The following is a 20,689-nucleotide window of genomic DNA, read 5'->3' on the forward strand; positions in this document are numbered from 1 at the left end:
CATCTGCCATAACAGATGTCCCAGACTTTAATAGTAAATGTTGGCTACTCAGCTCCTTAGTCAGATGAGTCTCTGCCTCTGGTAACGGGACACAATTACTTGTTTTGTTAGGAAGGGAAGGAGATGATCTTTGTTTTGCCTAGCATTTTGGGAGTTGTGACCACGGTTTACTATAATCAGATGAATTTTGTTCAAAGAATCATCAGAGATGACACTTGGATATCAGGGTGTGACTGAGATTGATAGGTTGACATTTACCATATGATGCCAGAAAACCATCTAATTCAGAGCAGAGTTGAGAAACACATCATTAGGAGAACTTATTCAATCACCCATGCAGAGAGATTCTAATAACATCATTTATTCTTTCATTCCCAGGCTCCTCTCCTCTCTTTTGCATTGGGAGGACAGTTCTATTTTAAATATCATTTACGACAGGACTTAGCTCTCTGATTTAAGCAAAAGGACATAAATTCACAAATCTGCCTGGTATACTTTTTTATTTCAATAAGGGGTGGTGTGCAGCTGCTGTTTCTTCCAAAATGAAAAAATAGTAGAAGTGAAAAGTGAATAAATCATAATCGGCAATCATTTTTTCTTCAACAAATCCATCAGATCGTCTTCTATTCCCTTCTCACTCAGCTCATCTAAACTGTAGTATCGATGGACGATTTTCTCAGCGGTGACCACCACGACTCGGAGCCCATGGGTGTCTTTGCCCAGCTGGCATCCGATGGCAGATGATACCACCATGTCGAGGTCCTGGTAGGTGCCCCCGGCATTTCTGTGGTAGTGGCCTGAGAACACAGCTTTGATACCTGCAGGGAAGGGAAAAAACATTAGGGGGCCAAGGATTTCCATTTAGGTAACTTAGGGGCTCCAGTGGTTTCTTCTGTGAACAACACATATTATTATAGTAAATGCATAATATTATTCAGCATATGATAAATAAGAAGGCAGCATATGTGACATCCAGAATCTTTTCAAGGATAACTCATATGTATATAATACATTATTAATCTGTTTCTTGTAATTCATACAGGAAAGTACTAGGGGACAAGGAGAGAAGGGAGAAAAGGTAAATGACTTTGGGAGAGATGAAGGAAATATTTTGAGGCCTACATAAACAGCCATAGAGTAGAAGGTACATGTCTATGAAAAATAATGTTTATCAGAAATATAGATCAATGGAACAGGATAGAAAGCCCAGAGATAAACCCACACACATATGGTCGGTCACCTTATCTTTGATAAAGGAGGCAAGAATATACAAGGAGAAAAGACAGCCTCTTCAGTAAGTGGTGCTGGGAAAACTGGACAGCTACATGTATAAGAATGAAATTAGAACACTCCTTAACACCATACACAAAAATAAACTCAAAATGGATTAAAGACCTAAATGTAAGGCCAGACATTATATCAAACTCTTAGAGGAAAACATAGGCAGAACACTCTATGACATACATCACAGCAAGATCCTTTTTGACTCACCTCCTAGAGAAATGGAAATTAAAACAAAAATAAACAAATGGGACTTAATGAAACTTAAAAGCTTTTTGCACAGCAAAGGAAACCATAAACAAGACCAAAAGACAACCCTCAGAATGGGAGAAAATATTTGCAAATGAAGCAACTGACAAAGGATTAATCTCCAAAATATATAAGCAGCTCAACATCAAAACAACAAACAACCCAATCCAAAAATGGGCAGAAGACCTAAATAGACATTTCTCCAAAGAAGATATACAGACTGACAACAAACACATGAAAGGATGCTCAATATCACTAATCATTAGCGAAATGCAAATCAAAACTACAGTGAGGTATCACCTCACACCAGTCAGAATGGCCATCATCAAAAAGTCTACAAATAATAAATGCTGGAGAGGGTGGGGAGAAAAGGGAACCCTCTTGCACTGTTGGTGGGAATGTAAACTTATACAGCCACTATGGAGGTTCCTTAAAAAACTAAAAATAGAACTACCATATGACCCAGCAATCCCACTGCTGGGCATATACCTGGAGAAAACCATAATTCAAAGAGTCATGTACCATAATGTTCATTGCAGCTCTATTTACAATAGTCAGGGCATGGAAGCAAACTATGTGTCCATCGACAGATGAATGGATAAAAGAAGATGTGGCACATATATACAATGGAATATTACTCAGCCATAAAAAGAAACGAAATTGAGTTATTTGTAGTGAGGCGGATGGACTTAGAGTCTGTCATACAGAGGGAAGTAAGTCAGAAAGAGAAAAACAAATACCGTATGCTAACACATATATATGGAATCTAAAAATGAAAAAAAAAAAGGTTCTGAAGAACCTAGGGGCAGGACAGGAATAAAGACGCAGACATAGAGAATGGACTTGAGGACATGGGGAGGGGGAAGGGTAAGCTGGCATGAAGTGAGAGAGTGGCATGGACATATATACACTACCAAATGTAAAATTGACAGCTAGTGGGAAGCAGCCGTATAGCACAGGGAGATCAGCTCGCTGCTTTGTGACCACCTAGAGGGGTGGGTTAGGGAGGGTGGGAGGGAGACGCAAGAGGAAGGGGATATGGGGATACATGTATACGTATAGCTGATTTACTCTGTGATACAGCAGAAACTAACACACCATTGTGAAGCAATTATACTCCAATAAAGATGTTAAAAAAATAAATTAAATAAAGGAATAGCTGGATGGAAGGAGAAAAAGGTTTGAAACAGGAGAAGGGACAAGGAGGTGGACTTGTCCCTCTCTTTTAAACAGATACTTTTTACTCATTAATTCCTTCATATTTCTCAGGAATCTCTGAGTGCAGGAGCCAAAGATAGGGCCAGTGAAATAACAAAACGTGAAGACATGCATGCAGCAAGGAGAAGGTACACGTTCCACAGCACAAGAGAACAAGCGATTTACAAGCACTCCTTCAAGTCTCTATAATTGACACCCAATTCAAATTCCCACTGTTATTCGTTGTTCATAGGGTACAGCTTTATTTTGGAAGGTGCAGTGTTCTCATTGTGAAAATGGAGATGGGATTTAATAGGTAACATCTTCTCTGTATTAAATGTCCTTCTGGTATTCTGTATGTGTAAAGCTGTTCTTACCCCCAGCCAGGAGTCCTGACTCTAGGAAAAGCTGTTTTAACTTATCATTGGTTGCTTAGTGTGGCAGAGATCAGCCACCCAGGACTGGACTTGCTGGTTAGCCAACAGGCATCTAAAGGACTTTTGGTGTATCTTATTCATCTTAGGACGTGGAAAGTACACCTCAAAGAATTTTTAAAAGCGTAAATCATATACTATGATATATGTAAGCACTTGTTGTCTAGCATCAAGATTACTGACAGCTATATTAAAATTTTTTGAAAAATAATAATGTTTATGGAGTTCTAATCAAGATAGCACAGCATGGTCAACATTTAATATACCTCCTCCTCTCCAAACTTAGATCTATGATGGATAAAATATAAAAAAAAAACCCAAAGGACAGAGATAGCTTCAATACCAAAATAAATAGCTCTATGGACCAGAAAAAAAGCAGGAAGGCAGAGTAATGAGTGGGAGTTGAGCTCTTACAAGATAATCAAGATTGAAAGCACTTTCTCTGAGATGAGGCAATGAAGGCTGGCTCCCGGCTAGAAACAGGGGTGGTGTTAATACCTCCGTTTAAGGAAGGAGACTGAAGGAAACCACCACTTCCCTGTTCCAGGGTGGTGGTGGGCTGGCACACCCTGGTACAAGCACTCCAGAAAAAAAAAAAAAGGACCTGATTTGTAATGTTTACTCATTTCCATGGAGTTAACATTCTCATGATGGCCGATTTCAAATGACCAACGTGATGTCACTGAACCAGAGTGGTCAAGAGATGCCCAGGGGCTTCCCTGGTGGCGCAGTGGTTGAGAGTCTGCCTGCCAATGCAGGGGACACGGGTTCGTGCCCTGGTCCGGGAAGATCCCACATGTCGCGGAGCGGCTGGGCCCGTGAGCCATGGCCGCTGGGCCTGCGCGTCCGGAGTCTGTGCTCCGCAACGGGAGAGGCCACAACAGTGAGAGGCCCGCATACCGCAAAAAAAAAAAAGAGATGCCCAGGAGCACACCCACCACCACGGAGTGTTCCCAACACACATACGAGAGCTGTACGCAGCCAAAGAGCAGGGGTGAGAATAATACAGAGCAAGATAATTAGAAAATGGTTAAGTGTCGAGTATGAGTATTTATTACCTTTGCTTCTTAATATAATTTACTTAATGATGAGTTTGTATAATTAAATTCTAACAGTGGCTGTTTAACAACCAACTCACACAATTCTCTAACATTTAATCATTGGTTTTCATGTGTTGGTAGGAGCTGTCTCCAGCACAGCACTGGGTGAAGGCTTATAGCAACCCACGGGTCTAGGGAGGAAGGACAGACACAGGTTCAAGTCAAGGAAGCGAAACATGGTTTTGCAGGATGACTGGGGGGCCAGGACTCTTAAGCACTATCGTAAGGCCTGGTCCCCGATGGGGGCCGAAACCCCTGCACAGGGAGAAGTCGGTCAAGAGGAAAAGTGAGGGAAAAACCACCGCCTCCCCCGCTGCAAATACCTCTTACCCAAACTGAACCTGAAATTAAAAATTCCACCATCGGGGCTTCCCTGGTGGTGCAGTGGTTGAGAGTCCGCCTGCCAATGCAGGGGACACAGGTTCGTGCCCCGGTCTGGGAAGATCCCACGTGACGCGGAGCGGCTGGGCCTGTGAGCCATGGCCGCTGAGCCTGCGCATCTGGAGCCTGCGCTCCGCAACGGGAGAGGCCACAGCAGTGAGAAGCCCGCGTACCACAAAAAAAAAAAAAAAAAAAAAATTCCACCACCTGTGAAAATTTCACGCTAAGTAAGACAGTCTTCAAACTCTTCAATTGGGAATATGAATTCACTTCAGGGGAAATCAATGATACAAACTGTCTGAGAAATACTTAAAATAAATGTTTAGGATATCAAACGTACTCAGTAAAGGCCAAATATCCATTAAAAACAACAAGATGTTGTGAAACGAAACGGGCATGAATTGAATGAGAACGGTTGGTAATGGAAATTTAGAAATGGTGGACATAAAAGATATGAATTAAAATTTTAAAACAAAACCCTCAATAAATGGGATAAATTCTAGACTAGACATGAATCAGACAGGGAATTAGTGAATGAAAAGGTAGAAATGTGGAGCTGAATCAGAAAACAACACAGACACCCAGACATAAGCAATAAGAATGAGTTCAAAGAACCCAAAGGATGGGTTATTTGGAATTTTCCAGAAAGGAGGAACATATGGGTCTTCAAATGAAAGGTACTAAGTAGGATAAATAAAAATCAATTCATACTGACATATGCCATGGTAAAATTATGGAGCATCAGAAAGAAAAGCCTTAAAAAGATATCATGGTGGGACTTCCCTGGTGGTGCAGTGGTTAAGAATCCGCCTGCCAATGCAGGGGACACGGGTTCGAGCCCTGGTCCGGGAGGATCCCACATGCCACGGAGCAGCTGGGCCCGTGAGCCACAGCTGCTGAGCCTGCACTCCAGAGCCCACGAGCCACGGCTGCTGAGCACGTGTGCCACAACTGCTGAGGCCCGTGCGCCTAGAGCCCGTGCTCCGCAGCAGAAGCCACGGCAATGAGAAGCACGCGCACTGCAACAAAGACCCAACACAGCCAAAGATAAATTAAAAAAAAAAAGATATCATGGCAAAAATACTATAAAGGAATGACAATTAGACAGGTAGCAGGCATTTCAGCCATAAAACAATCAGGGAGTAATACCTTCAAAATGCTGAAGGCAAGTACTTGTGAACCTCAAATTTTGTACCTAGCTAAACCATCATTCAAGTTTAAGGGCAAAACAGATACATGTTTGGACATATAAAGACTAAGAGTTTACCACTTCTCAAAACATTATGCTGAGTTAAAGAAGTCAGATGCAGAAGGCCACATATTGTATGACTCCATTTATAAGAAATGTCCCGAATGGGCAAATCCATAGCGAAAGAAAGTATATTAGTGGTTGCTGGGTGAAGAGGGGAAAGAGGGAGTGGGAATGACTGCTAATGAGCACAGGGTTTCTTTGCAGAATGGTAAAAATGGTCTGGAATTAGACAGTGGCCATGGTTGCACAGTCTTATGAATATACTAAAGCCACTGAATTTTGGAGTAAATTGTATGGTATGTGAATTATACAGCTCAATAAAAAAATGTTTTTTTTTTAAACCCGTATGGGAAGGGGAGGAGGCTAGAATGATCCATGTGGTAATGGATTAGAGTTGGAGACATCAGTATGAACTTGTGTTTACCTTAACATGGAAACCCTGCTGACATCTGGAAATATATATAGATGTGTACGTACACAGGTTAGTAGAGAGACACACATTTCTTGCTCTGTCAGGTGCAAGTGCCTAGGAGCAAGGACACATACTAGCAGGGAGCACACCTAGCAGCCACATCTTGGTTTCTACTCCTATTCTCCAACAAAAGGAACTATGGATCCTTGGAGAAATGGGTGACTATAAGACTGGGGCAGGAAATGTATTTAAAAAGCCACGAGTCTATACTAATACAAATAACTGATTGAATAAATGTGGGGAAAAGAGACTAACATCCCATACAGAAGACTAACAGATAATTTATGTGGAAATTCCTCCTTTAAGGAGGTGGAGTATAACTCCCTACGCCTTAGGTATGGGCTGTGCACAGCAACTTCCTTCAAAGAGTAAAGTATAAAGAGAGGTTTAAAAAAAAAAAGTAACTTTACAGTGGAGAAACTGACGAACATCAACAGTGATGATACGTCAGGTTGATGGTATGTACCTTGATATGACCGGGATTAAAACAGTAATTGACCTGTGTGGTCTTCCTCCCTTAAACCCATAATTCTGGCATGAAAAAGACATCAGACAGATCCCAATAGACATTCTATAAAATACCTGACCAGTACTTCTCAAAACTGTAAAGGTCATCAAAAATAAGCAAAGTCTAAGAAATGGTCACAGTCAAGAGGCACCCACACCAATGGAATACTACTCAGCAATAAAAAGGAATCAACTATTGACACATGCCACGTCTTGAGTGGATATCAAGGAGATTAAGCTGATTTTAAAAAGCCAACTCAAAAGGTTCCATACAGTATGATTCCACTTACATAACATTCTTAAAGTGACAAAAATTATATAGCTGCTAAGAGTTAGGGACAGGGAGGAAGGGGGCTGGGAGTGGGTGCGGCTACAGGAGGGACCCTCGTGGTGAGAGAACTGTTCTGCATTTGACAATGATTCAAAAAATGTATGAAGGAAATACGATCAAATTGTTTAACGCTTCTTGTTAGTAGGGTTCTGAGAGACTTTGAACAGAGCTCTGGAGACTATAGCCGCTCTCCAGCAGCGAGAACTGAGACCCACCTGCGGGCAGGTGTGGGCCTGCCAGCCCTGGACCACGGCTAGGGATGGAAAGGAAGGTGACCCAGGTTTCCCTGCTTAAAACAACCAAGGGTGGAGAGAAACAGCTATTTCCATTGACTGTTATTAGGATGCAAACAGATACAACTCATTTCAGAGGGTAATTAGGTGCTATTAGGTTCTCACATTTTGCTGTGCATTCCTTGACCCAACATCACCATTTTCATATAAATTTATCCTTCAGAGATACCCAGAGAAGAGCCCACAGATGTAGGCGTGTTGTGTCTGTGGGGACAAATATACAGTGCTCACAGAGGCACTGTTTGTAATATTCGTTTACGGGAGACTGGATAAATTATAGTATGTGTATTTAAAAAAAAAAGAGAGGTTGATTTACATGTACCGGCACTGAAAGGCACCAAATATATTATTAAGTATGAACAGCAAGATGTAAAAAGAAGTGTTGTGTGATCCTGTTTTTGTAAAATAAAATATAAGAGGGTGTGTGCTTGTGTTTGTACCCCCAGCTGAATGGGGGAGAAACAGACACTAAATTCACACAGGTGATTTCACCACCAGGGTGGTGGGGTGGGATCAGCAAGGGTGGGCATCACTTTCTATGTTTTTATTACTATAATGTTTGTAGTGATCATGCATTGATTTGGTGATCACAAACAAACATCAAGGTGACGTGGACCGGGAAAGAATGACAGGAGGGACGGAGGTGCTGCCACACCAGGGCCGGAGCTGTGTGGCTCAAAGCTGCGGCTGGAACCGCTGGGTTGGGTGTATCGCCATAAGTGGGGGAAGTGAACAGCTCCTGATCACTCAGGGTGGAGGGCCGTGGAAATGACTGCTTCCTCCACTGCCTTCCTGGGGTTTCCGAGCCTTACGGTCTGTGCCGTCAGACACCCAAATGGGAGAGTGTACGATTAGACCCACCCCGGGGAGCTGCTAACGGCCAGTCGGAACGCACTTAGTATTATTATTTTGCTAAATTAGGTTTATGAAATTTGGCTCTTTAGGCCTAATTCATAGTTGCAAAATGTACTATTCTGGAAGGAATGTTTGGCAATTTTGAAAGTTGCTCGCATTAGCCGTAATTAGCTGTAAAAACTCATTTATGTTTAGATTTCATGCCATTATTTGTTGGCATTCGCAGAGACAGGAGTGTTAATGGGGACTGTGCAAGTGACCGGCAGACCTTTCAGAAGGGGTCTCGGTAGACAGTGGAGAGCTGGGCTTCTCTGCCATCAGCGTGTCCCATTCATTTCCTGACCCAGGTCCCTGGGGGCTCATCATTTACTGTTAATGTCCCAAGTCACAGAAATGTGACCAAATGAGGATTTTTAGATGAGCAAAGAAGCCTAAAGAGGACTAGAAATAAAGATGAAAGAGCCGTCAGCAAGCAGAGCTGTTGTGTTCAGAATCTTCTTGCTTCTGGTAAAAGAGATCCCCCCTCCCCCCTGCCCAGTACAACGAGGAACTTGACATTTTGGAGTCCTGAACAGGAAATCAGGCAATGACCATGTGATAAATTTACAAAGGGATGGGCAGGCAGGAGGCTAAAGTCTGTCTCAAAGTAGGGACATATGAATGACTCTCCACTCTCCTGGGTTCTTGTGCAGAGTTCAAGGCTCTGAGATATTCCCAGTTGGTCCAGGGAAAAGCAAAACACAGGGATGAGACTCAGGTGGAAAGTGAGGGAGCCTCTTCTTGGGTTGGAACCGGAACCAGGAGCCTGGTATTTGGTAGGGGGAGTTTCTACTTCCCACCTCCTGGGAAGTCCAGGAGTTCTGAACCCCAATCATGTCTCCTGATCCTGTCCCAAAGAAGGGCAAACACTGAGGCAGAGTGGGTCGAGGGTAGCAGCAGCAGGACCCTAAGGACTTTTTTTTTTTTTTTTTGCAATACACGGGCCTCTCACTGCTGTGGACTCTCCCATTGCGGAGCACAGGCTCCGGACGCGCAGGCTCAGCGGCCATGGCTCACGGGCCCAGCCACTCCGCGGCATGTGGGATCCTCCTGGACTGGGGCACGAACCCGTGTCCCCTCCATCGGCAGGTGGACTCTCAACCACTGCGCCACCAGGGAAGCCCCCTAAGGGCTTTTTATCCACCATCTCCTGAATCCTCCCAATGGACCTTTGTCCTAGGGACACAGGAGTCATCTCCATTTTACAGATGAGAAGACTAGGCACGGAGAAGTTAAGGAACCAAGTCAAAGTTACTCAGAAAACAGGGCAGCCAGGATCAGACCCATGGTACTCGGATGTAAGAGCTCAGGTTCTTGCAGACTCAGGTTCTGTCCTTTGGGACCTTGGGCAGGTTACAGACCTTTGTGAACCTCGACTCCCTCATTTGTAAGACAATAATAATACCTGTCTCATGGGTGGCAGAGAGGTTTGGATGACAGCTCGGATGCTGGCAACGTGTGCCCAGTAAACAGCAGGTGCTCATCATACCCCGAAGCTCCCCTGCTGGAGTGGGACGCAGACATGACCAGCTGGCCTTGCAACATTCAGGCCCTTGTCCGAGTTACAATCCTGCCACCAGGACTTGCAAGAAGTTTTACTTATGTTGGTTTTCTACTAGCTTTTTAAAAAATAATTAATTTTTCGCTGTGTTGGGTCTGCATTGCTGCACGCGGGTTTTCTCTAGTTGCGGCGAGCGGGGGCTACTTACTTCGTTGCGGGGTGTGGGCTTCTCATTGCGGTGGCTTCTCTTGTGGAGCACGGGCTCTAGGCACACGGGCTTCAGTAGTTGTGACATGTGGACTCAGTAGTTGTGGCTTGCGGACTCAGTAGTTGTGGCTTGCAGGCTCTAGAATGCAGGCTCAGTAGTTGTGGCACACAGGCTTAGTTGCTCTGCGGCATGTGGGATCTTCCCGGACCAGGGCTCAAACCCATGTCCCCTGTATTGGCAGGCGGATTCTTAACCACTGCGCCACAAGGGAAGTCCTCTACTAGCTTTTGATGGGGATGCATTGATTCACAACTCGATGGAGGTAAAGAATATATTAATAAATCATGGTTTTCCTGACAGGGGATTGATTTTAGTGGTGTTTTTAAGAGTTGTGCAGTATTTCCATTCGGACTGTTCATCAGTCATCTGTGGCCGACATGCCTCTATGGTGCCTTAATTGAGTTATCACGTATAGATTGTTTTTGAATTATGAACTGCTGTAAGGAGGTGACAAGCATCTCAAATTACCACCAAGAAAATCCGCAGCAGAGATAGCCCCTGCATCAAGAGGACGCCATCCGTGGCATTAGCTTCATATTTATTTCTCCATGGTATCAAGTCATAAAGATGCTATAAAAGCAATTTTTAAGCTGTCCTGATTCAAATTCATTTCAAATCAATCAGAGGATTGGGATACAATCTCCATATAATTTAATATTCTAATATCAGAAATGTGCCTCAAATCAACCAGGAAATCGGGATGCACCCGGTACAATTTTGGGATTAAAAACTGATGTCCTTAATGTCTTTAGTGTTACTTAGGCTTGGAAAGTGTGAACAGATTCTAATTGGGCAGTTTTTACTTTTATCCTGCCTGAGTATACACTTATGAAAATGCTTGGCATCTTTATATTGCTAGCTGTAACAGTGAAACTTGTGTCACAAATCATTAGTCACACTCAATTTATTCTGTCTCAGTGGTAAGGAAAAAAATGGGACTCATAAAAGAAACAAAGAAAAGGAAAATTTAAAAAAGGAAAAGGTTGGTGTGAACACACAGAAAGCAGGCATAAATAATCCCTCCTGCAGGTAAGGAATTTCCTCAGCAGGCAGCTAAGAGGCAGGCCTGGAGACGGTGATCCCCGCCGGCGGCCAGTGGCCTGGGATGGCTGTGAGGCAAAGGGGGAGAAGCAGATGTTTCTTAGGCAGGGCTGGAACATCAGCTGCTGATCCAATATCGGGGTTAAGGCCCACCTGACTCATTCAGTATGACATTCTTCATATTAAATTACGATTTTGAGTTGCCAATTTGGGAGTTCTAGATTCTAGTATAATCACGCTCAGAATTTTACTGGCAGGTATCCTTCCAGATGCCTAAGTGTCCATGGCCCATGGCTGCCAGGGACTGTGGAGAAAGGCAACAGCCTACTCCCCGTTCTTCGGCTGAGGCAGGATGCTGTTTCTTCAGCCAATTCGAGGCAATAAACATTTGCAGAGCTCCCTCTCGGTGCCAGGTGTTGGTGGAGCCTGGCGGGTCACCCAGATCAACCATTCCTAGCAATCAAGAGCTTAAAGTCTACAGCTGGGTAGTACTGTAAAGTACTTTCATAATAAAATGCAGAAAGTGAAAATAACACGGTTTAGCAGTGTTTTATTTACAGAATATCTGCTCTGAGCTGAGCACTTTGCATGTGCATCATCTCAGGCAAGCCTCATAAGGACCCCCACGAGGAAGATACTGTCCTCTTTTACAGATGATGGGATCAGGCACAGAGAGGTTAAGTAACTTGTCCAGCGTCACACAGCTAGGATTTGTTGCCTAGATCAGACTGACTCAGAAGTAGATGCTCTACCACCCTGGAGGTCCAAAGTGCCACGGATCACAGATGGTGCTGGGGCCCAGTAAGAAGGCTTCCTGGAGAGGGTGGCTTTGACCTAAACACACCCTCAGCTTCTTCCAGTTCTTTGTTTGTGCCTCACCTGGGACTTGAAGGAGGGTCATGATTAGGGTAGTACTAACAATAACAAGAAGCAGCAGCAGCAGCATTACTTATGGAGTGCGCACTATCTGTCAGACATTGTTCTGAGCTACTTTACATGTTTTTAACTCACTGAATCCTCACAGTTTGCCTAAGAAGAAAGCACAGTTATTATCCCAGTTTTGCAGATGGGAAAACTGAGATGTAGAGACATTCAGTAGTTTGCCTAACTCAGCCTGTACCCAGGAATCTGGCCCCAGTCGACGCTCCTCACCAAAACACCTGGGTAGTGGAGGTAAAAGAAAGGCCCGTCAGGGAAGGCGCAACCATGAGCACAGGACAGGAGTCAGGTGAGTGCAGGAAGCAGCAGCAGCTAAACAACAACAACAACAACGGCTCCTGCTGACTGGCCACCTGCAGGCATTTCCTCTACAGCCTTTGGACTCCTCCCCAGACATGGCAGAACTTATCCGTACTTCCCAGGGCAGTGGGTGGCAGCACCAGGGTTCCAAGTCAGATTCTGGCCCAGCTGGAGGGCCCGGGAGGCGTGGCCAGAGGCTAGACTCCGTCTGGCTGAAGTGGAAATGGACTTGAGACAAGTGCCAGCTGGGGTCGTGTCTTCCTCTTGTGGTGAGCAAAGCACTCCATCATGTTCAGTTCCAGCCTTTCGCTGATTCAAACCCTCCCATCCTCAAATTCCCATTAACTTGAGCGGGATCTTCAAGGCATTTTCATGGACCTCCTTTTGAGGATCACCTGTAACTTAATTGACCCGGGGTCTGCCAACCTTTTCCGTAAAGGGCCAGGTAGTAAATATTTTAGGCTATTCAGTCTCTATCGCAACTACTCAACTCTGCCTTCCTTTGTGACATGGAAGCAGCCGCAGAAAGTGTGTGAACACGTGTGTGATCCAATAAAACCTTATTTACAAAACTAGGAGGAGGGCCACCCCCAGTAATGGGGGAAAAGCATACCATCTTCAAAAATAAGTTTGGGTGATCAAAGGTCAGTCACGATCTCTTGATTCTTCAAAAATTGGAAGCTTCTGTGCTTCTCCCAGATAAAGTAAACAACAAAGGACAAAGTAATTTGTAGTTTAGTTTATGAAACTATGGATGCCATTCCAACCAGAAGAGACAAGCATCTTTGCCCAAAAGAGAACACTGCTTTAAAGAACACAAAACTGGTCAATTATTCTATAAACAGGAGCACCTGTCCTGATGGTCAGAGACTTCTGTATCTACCTTAAACTAAGAGTGTTCACATCCTTCCATCTAAAAAAGTAATCGAGACCTGAAATATGGAAAAAATTGTTTGCTGACAATTTTTGCTTGAAATTAAGTAGCTAATGGACTTACAGAGTAAACAAATGTACCAATAAGGGAAACTGTAAAATTTAACCAGCATACATTTTACACTCAATAAATATAAATATACGCTGTTGAATTAACCTCCTAGTTGTCTCTCACATATACAATATGATGTGGAAAGAGCTCTGAGGTGGCACTGGTCAAAAAGAAATGTAATGTGAGCCTCATGTGTAATTTTTGAATTTTCTAGCAGCTCCATTAAAAAAAGTAAAAAATAACAGGTGAAATTAATTTTAGTTATGTATTTTATTTAACCCAATGTATCTAAGATATTATCATTTCAGCATCTATTCAGTATATAAAATATTACTAATTTTACATCCTTACTTCCACACTAAGTTCTTGAAAATTCAGTGTGTATTTTACACTTAGAGCCCACCTCAAGTTCTTGAAAATTCACTGTGCATTTTACACTTAGAGCCTATATTGAACAGTGTGGGGCAGATGTGGAAGTCCAATTCCAGCACTGGTACTTTTTAACTGAATGGCCTTAGTTTCATCATCTATAAAATGGGGATAATAACAGCTACTCTGCAAAGCTGCTATTGTGAGAAACAGCTCTGCTGTGCCTGGCACATAGTAGGCACCAAATGAATGAAAGCCATTATTATATTAATTAATTAAAGCACTGAATATTTCTTTAATAGAAGTTCTTAATTATGAATATCATACAACAAGGCACAAATACAAGGCACTTTTGCAGAGCAAAAATGATAACTACACCACATATACAAGTAGACAAAAAAGGCTGGCTCCAGGGTCATTAGTTTCCAAAGTTTACAAGGAGGCTGAACTGCTGGGTCAAAACACACCTGCCCCCTTTTGGGTACAGCTTAAGCTATAACTGAAGAACCATAAACTGCATATTTGATCAGTTTTAACATATGTACACTCCTGGAAACCATCACCAAGATCAAGGTCATGAACGCATCCATCACTGCCAGTTTCCTGGTGCTCTTCTGGAGTCACTCCCTCCCTCCATCCCTGTCCCAGGCAACCACCAACTTGCTTTTTGTTCCTATAGATTAATTTGGATTTTATATAAATGTAATCACACAGTATGCACCTTTTGGAGGGGGTGGTTCTGGCGTCTTTCATCCAGCATACTTCTTAAAGATTTCATGAAAGAATCATGGAAGCATTAATTTTGAAAGATTCATCCATGTATCAATAGTTCATTTTTTCATTGCTGAGAACTATTCCATTGTACAGATATCCCATAATTTGTTTACCCATTCAACTGTTGATGGACACTGGAAGTTGTTTCCAGAACTGCCTCAGCACTTTTGATGAAAATCGATTAACCATATAAATTTGGGTCTATTTCTGAACTCTCTTTTCTGTTCCACTGATCCATTTATCTTTTAATACCAAATGCCTAACAGTCTTGATCACTGTAGGTTCATAGTTAATCTTGAAATCAGATAGGATAGGTCTTTCAACTTTGTTCTTCTTTTTCAAAACTGTTCTGCTATTATAGGTACTTAGCATTTCCATAGAAATTTTAGAATCAGCTTGTGGATTTCTACCCAAAATAAAACTGCAGGAATTTTGATTGTTATTATGTTGACTCTATAGATCAATTTGGGGAAAATGCCATATTAACAAGTCTTCTGATCCATGAACATGGTCTATCTTTTCATTTACTTAGGTCTTTAATTACTCTCTGTAATGTTCTATAATTTAGGGTAGAGAACTTAAGATATCTTTTGTTATTCCTAGGTATTTTATAGTTTTTGGTGCCATTGTAAATTGAATTATTTTTACAATTTCACTTGACAATTGTTTGCTGCTAGTATATATTGTACATAATTGTATTAAGAATACAACTGATTTTTGTCTATTAAGTTTATGTCTGGGGACCTTGTTAAATTCATTTTTTAGTTCTAGTGATTGTTTTGTAGATTCCTACGATTTTCTAAGTAAACAATCATATCATCTGCAAACAGGGACAGCTTTACTTCTTCTTTTGAACCTTATGCTTTTTCTTGCTTTTTGTAATGGCTGGAACCTCCAATAAGATGTAAAACAGGAGTCCTGATCTTAGGGGAATCATTTAGTCTTTCATATTCCCATAGTTTAGGCTTTTGAAATAACTGTCAAATGATCCTTCAGAAAATGAACCAATTAAAATTCCCATCAAGGATGTGAGAGTTTGGTCACTGAGATTCCACGCCCTGCTTGATCTTTCATGGAAGAGCCTTGAAGAGGTTAAAAAGGGACCCTGCCTAGGACAACATACAGTACGTTTCTGTTTATCCAGAACTTCTGAGTAACTGCTGCTGTTATTTTATTATGCTGGATAATCCCTTTCATTTCACTCTTAACGAAGCCCATTCACACGATTTACTCTGGGGGACTCTAATGGTGTCCCCACTAGGCTCCTTCACAGGCTGGTGTGTCCGTCCGCCAGCTGCTGGGCAGGTTGGCTGCTAATGGCTCACAGCTGCCCTTCTCTGGAGACCTGAACGACTGAACCAAAGCCACCGCACGCAAGTGGTGACCTCCCCTTGAGGGCTGGGGGTGGGGGAGGGGCACAGCCCATGACCGAACAACAGGAGTGTGCAAAAGGCCAGCCCCCAAACCATACATCGTATGACTCCATTTACACGACATGTCCAGAACAGGCACATCTACAGAGGCAGAAAGTAGATTTCTAGGCAGGGAGGGAGGAAGGGGTTGGGGAGGAGATGAGGCAGTGACAGCTAATGGGCTAGGATTTCTTTAGAGGGTCATGAAAATGTTTTAAGATTGACTCTGGTGATGGACGCACAACTCTGTGAATATACTAAAAACCACTGAACTGGACATCTTAAATAAGTGAAATTGTATGTTAATGGTATGGTATGTCAATAAAGCTGTCATGAAAAAAATAAAAGGAAAAAAGGGAATAATGACTATAATAGAAATAGCTATCATTTGCTGAAGATCTACTACAGGCCAAGCACCAGGAACAAGACCCATTATATGTATTAATTTGAACTCTTCGACATTCTCAAAGTACATTACTGTATATGGGGGATGGGGGAGTCCCCCCCCCACCACTCAAGGTGGGACCACCTCTGGTGAGATCCCTGCTCTGGTGCTCCCGCTGGATCAGGCTGAAGTCTGACTCCAGCTGAGCACATATCCTTCTTAGCTCTGTCGCCTGCCCTGTCCCATTGTTACTTCGCTGTTCCCTCACATGTCCTCCAATCCCAGTCTCAGGCTCTGCCTCCAGAGACCCTGACCTAAGAGAGTTACTTCATGTGGACCCCTTGCCATCACTATTGCTCTATTTGTGAGGCTCAAGGGCTCACCAGCCACCTGGCTTCTCCCATGGTCCCACCCACTTTATTTATTTATTTATTTATTTATTTATTTTTTTTTTTTGCGGTACGCGGGCCTCTCACTGTTGTGGCCTCTCCCGTTGTGCAGCACAGGCTTCGGACGCACAGGCCCAGTGGTCATGGCTCACGGGCCCAGCCACTCTGCGGCATGCGGGATCTTCCCGGACCGGGGCACGAACCCGTGTCCCCTGCATCGGCAGGCGGACTCTCAACCACTGCGCCACCAGGGAAGCCCCCACCCACTTTAAAAACAACAGACTTTCTATTAGAGCCTCAGCTTGCTCTCTTCAGTGGTTTTAAATTTGCCATTTCACTATTTATCTTTGCTTTTCTGCTTTCAAAAGTAATGCATGCCTGGGCTTCCCTGGTGGCGCAGTGGTTGAGAATCTGCCTGCTAATGCAGGGGACGTGGGTTCGAGCCCTGGTCTGGGAGGATCCCACATGCCGCGGAGCAACTAGGCCCGTGAGCCACAACTGCCGAGCCTGCGCGTCTGGAGCCTGTGCTCCGCAACAAGAGAGGTCGCGATAGTGAGAGGCCCGTGCACCGCGATGAAGAGTGGCCCCCGCTTGCAACAACTAGAGAAAGCCCTCGCACAGAAACGAAGACCCAACACAGCAAAAATAAATAAATTAATTAAAAGTAATGCATGCCTTAGGAGAGCAGTTGAATAAACTGTGGTACACTCACAGTTGTAAACAAACAAACAAACCGAGGAAGATCTCCATAAACTGATACTGAATGATTGCAAAGAAAAATGTGAATAATGTGCAGGAAAGCATATATAGGAGCCTACCTTTTGTGTAAGGAAGGGAAAATAAAACACATATTGATGCATGCAACGTACCCTCAAATAGATCAGAAAAATATACTTGCAGTATCTATTGCAAATAATAAAAAAATTAAGCAATTGGCGTAAAATGCCAGATAAATCCAGGTAAAGGGTATATAGGTGTTCTTTTTACTTGCAACTTTTCTGTAAGTTTGAAAATATTTCCAGACAAAAAGGTTTTTCTCAAAAAGCAATGCATGCTTGCTAAAAATAAAATCAAATATTATAAAAATACAAGGCACTTTAAAAAAGGAGGAGGAGGGAAATCTCTTGAAATCTCTCTTTCCATTTTAGGAGTTCCGCGTGTCTTGTCCAGATAATTTGAATGTCTGTACTAATAAAAAACAGATGTAAGATATAGGTCTATAGAAATACACACATACACAAATACATATAATTTCACAAAAATGGGATATGCTATCTGTGAATTTGATCCTTGCTTTTATTCACTCAACAATCTTTTAATTGTTCCCCTCAAGACATATGGCTCTATCTCAGAGCTGCCCTATAAAACCCTGAAAACTGTATCTGCAGTATGTACAATCTAGGCTGTCAGATGATCATTCTACACTTTAAATTGGGAGGTCGGGACATTCAGAGCCTTCCGGCCCTCCAGGGACTGTTCAGGTACTTGGGGACACTCAGTGCAGCTTCTCAGAGAGCCTCGGGGGCCCTGGGGCAGTGACCCTGCAGGGAGGAAGGTGTCCATTTGCCCAGCCCCAATGTCCAGCTCTCCAGGGAGGGGCCCATCAATTCCTGTTTGCTGCAGGATCAACAGCGCAAGAAAAGACTCTCTCAGGTTAAAAAGCACTCAAGCCAGGCAGCCCTGCCTCTGTACCACTCGACCTGGGTAGGGGTTTGGGGGGTTAGCTGCTACGGGAGTTGAACCCCAATCTTCTGAAGGGCATGAGCAGCCACAGAAGGCTGGAGATGACTTCACTGCCAGGGGATCAGGTGCTCCCGCGCTGGGCCTCCGCTGGAAACCTGGGTGGGGTTCATGCCACCCTTTCTTTTGTGGATGCTATGCAACACATAAACATCTGGCCACCTCAGGCATTTGCTAAGATGTCTGGTCCACATGCTGTGTGAAGCATCTGGTTTGTCTTGAGGATTCATAGCCTCCTCTTGGGATTTCTCCTCTCTCTCTCTCTTTTTGTTTTGCTTGGGTTGAAAGTAATGGCCCAGCTATTGAAATGACCCTTTACCGGAGGCCAAGAGATTTCTTTTCTCTATAGAGTAGGAGCTGGTGTTAGGTGAAGAGATTTCTTTTGTTTTAAATTTTCTCCCCAGTTTCCTCTCCTAAAAAACTAGCCATGTAAATTCCACTTTTACCTCCCCTAGATAATCATCAACAAAATGATACTCTTCCCTTCCCAAGGCTCCTACAAGAAGGTGGGAGGGTGGGGGGATGAAACCACGATTCTCGGTGGCAGAGAAGTGGCTCAGAGAACACCGAGGGGCTGTGCATTTCCAGCTCAGTCAGGAAGGGAGTGATTTTGCTGAAAAAGTTCCCAAGAAGAGCGGGTGGAGAGAGATCCACTGATCCGTCATCAGGCCCACACCGGCGGCGGTGGGGAGGGCCAGGCTCCGGTTTGTTGCACGCATCTCCACCTTCACCACCACACCCCCCCATGACTGTCAAGGCCTGCACTCCCGCCTTGGGAGAACGTGAGTTCCCAGACCCAGGCACAAAGCGGTGTTGCTGGGACATAATTCCGCTCAGGGGCTGGAGATGCCTGGCTGCCCTCATGCGTGCAAAGCCTCCAGAGCCTGCAGTGAAGCATATCGCTTCTCCACCTGGAGTTGAGGATTAATTATGCTCCTACCACCTTCAGACTCACTCCCCTTTATTCTTCTTCTACATGGGAGGTATGAACAACTTTTTAATTTTCCCCTTTCCTGATGACCTGGAAATTCAAAACCTGTGTGTAGTATGCAAGAGGAGAGGTGTATTTTCTTAATATTAATATTCAGTTGCTAGAAAAGCAGTGGCAGCTTGGGGCAGGGGCTCAGGAGACGAAGGCTTGAACCCCAGCCTGCCACTGCCAAGCTGTGAGCGTGGCATGTGCGTCCACCTCTCTGAGCCTCAGTTTCCCCCACTTGGAAGGTAGGGCTAATGTCAACCACCCCCAGGTTCAGAGCCGTGCCCAAGGTCACACGGCAGGAAGCTGCATGTGACATACTCAGGCGACGCTCAATAATTATACCTTCCTCTCATCCTTCTCTAAGATTCTGATCAGAAGATCTTTTTTTTTTCATTTGCACAAATTACAAATTACATCTTTTTCGCTATTCACAATTTCCTCTTTATTTTTAAAAGAAGATGGCAGGCTTGTGTGTGAGCTGGAGCGTGGGGCACACAGTAAGGTTTCAATCCAGAATGGACAATTTTCTAGATTTCCATTACCCAGTTTCCATGCCCTATCTTAAACACAGCTGTCAGGACAAGAGGCTCATTAAAAAAGATTGTTTTGACTGACGGCATGCTCATGTATCAAATTGGAAATCCGTCCAAAAATACTGGAGGGAGGTAGACAGAGGTGGCAGCAAGCCATGGAAGGGAGGTGTTGAGCAGCGTGCTGAAGATGAAATTTACTGGGGAAAAGGGGCTCTAGCTCGGACCAGGTAGGTCCACGAGGGGAGCTCTGCGCCATCGAAATATCAGGACCTTGGGAGAGTCAGCTTCTGTTTTAATAACCGGGGAAAGAAAGCTTCCAATCAGGCAGAGATGCCTTACAGAACACAGCATTTGCCTAATGAGCGTGCTTTTCCATGAGCCCTTTAGAGAGCAGCCTGCCCTGGGCTCTGCCCATGCCCTTCTCTGCTCGCTGGATGACCACAGCCTGTCGTCACCTCAGTCACCCCACCTGCTGACGACCCCCAATCACTTCCCGGCCCAGACTTAGTTCTCCCACTGCTCGGAGGACCTCTCTTCCTGATGTCCCTGCAAGAGCTGCAAACTCACTCTTTCCGCCCCATGCCTGCTCCTCCTCGTGGGCTTCCCTGGGCCAGCACACAGCCACCTGCTCCAGGGATGTGGGCTGTGCATCCCATTGGTTTTTCTGCCTGAACGTGCTCACA

The 20,689-nt window shown here is 44.1% G+C and overlaps 1 protein-coding gene across 4 annotated transcripts in view; it reads right to left on the reverse strand.

Moving 5' to 3' along the window:
• Window positions 1-427: 427 nt before the first annotated feature.
• The window catches only part of CPPED1 (calcineurin like phosphoesterase domain containing 1), a gene marked incomplete at its 5' end in the record, with an annotated part of 117,755 nt that continues 97,493 nt past the window's right edge, over window positions 428-20,689 (reverse strand). For all 4 annotated transcript variants that reach the window (XM_079719271.1, XM_079719273.1, XM_079719272.1 and 1 more), the window contains one exon: window positions 428-818. In XM_079719271.1, the coding sequence (XP_079575397.1) occupies window positions 589-818 (230 nt within the window). In that variant the 3' untranslated portion in view covers window positions 428-588. The remainder of the gene's footprint in view (window positions 819-20,689) is intronic.

Source organism: Hyperoodon ampullatus (assembly GCF_949752795.1).
Source record: "Hyperoodon ampullatus genome assembly, chromosome: 14".
NCBI classification, from domain to species: Eukaryota; Metazoa; Chordata; class Mammalia; order Artiodactyla; family Ziphiidae; genus Hyperoodon; species Hyperoodon ampullatus.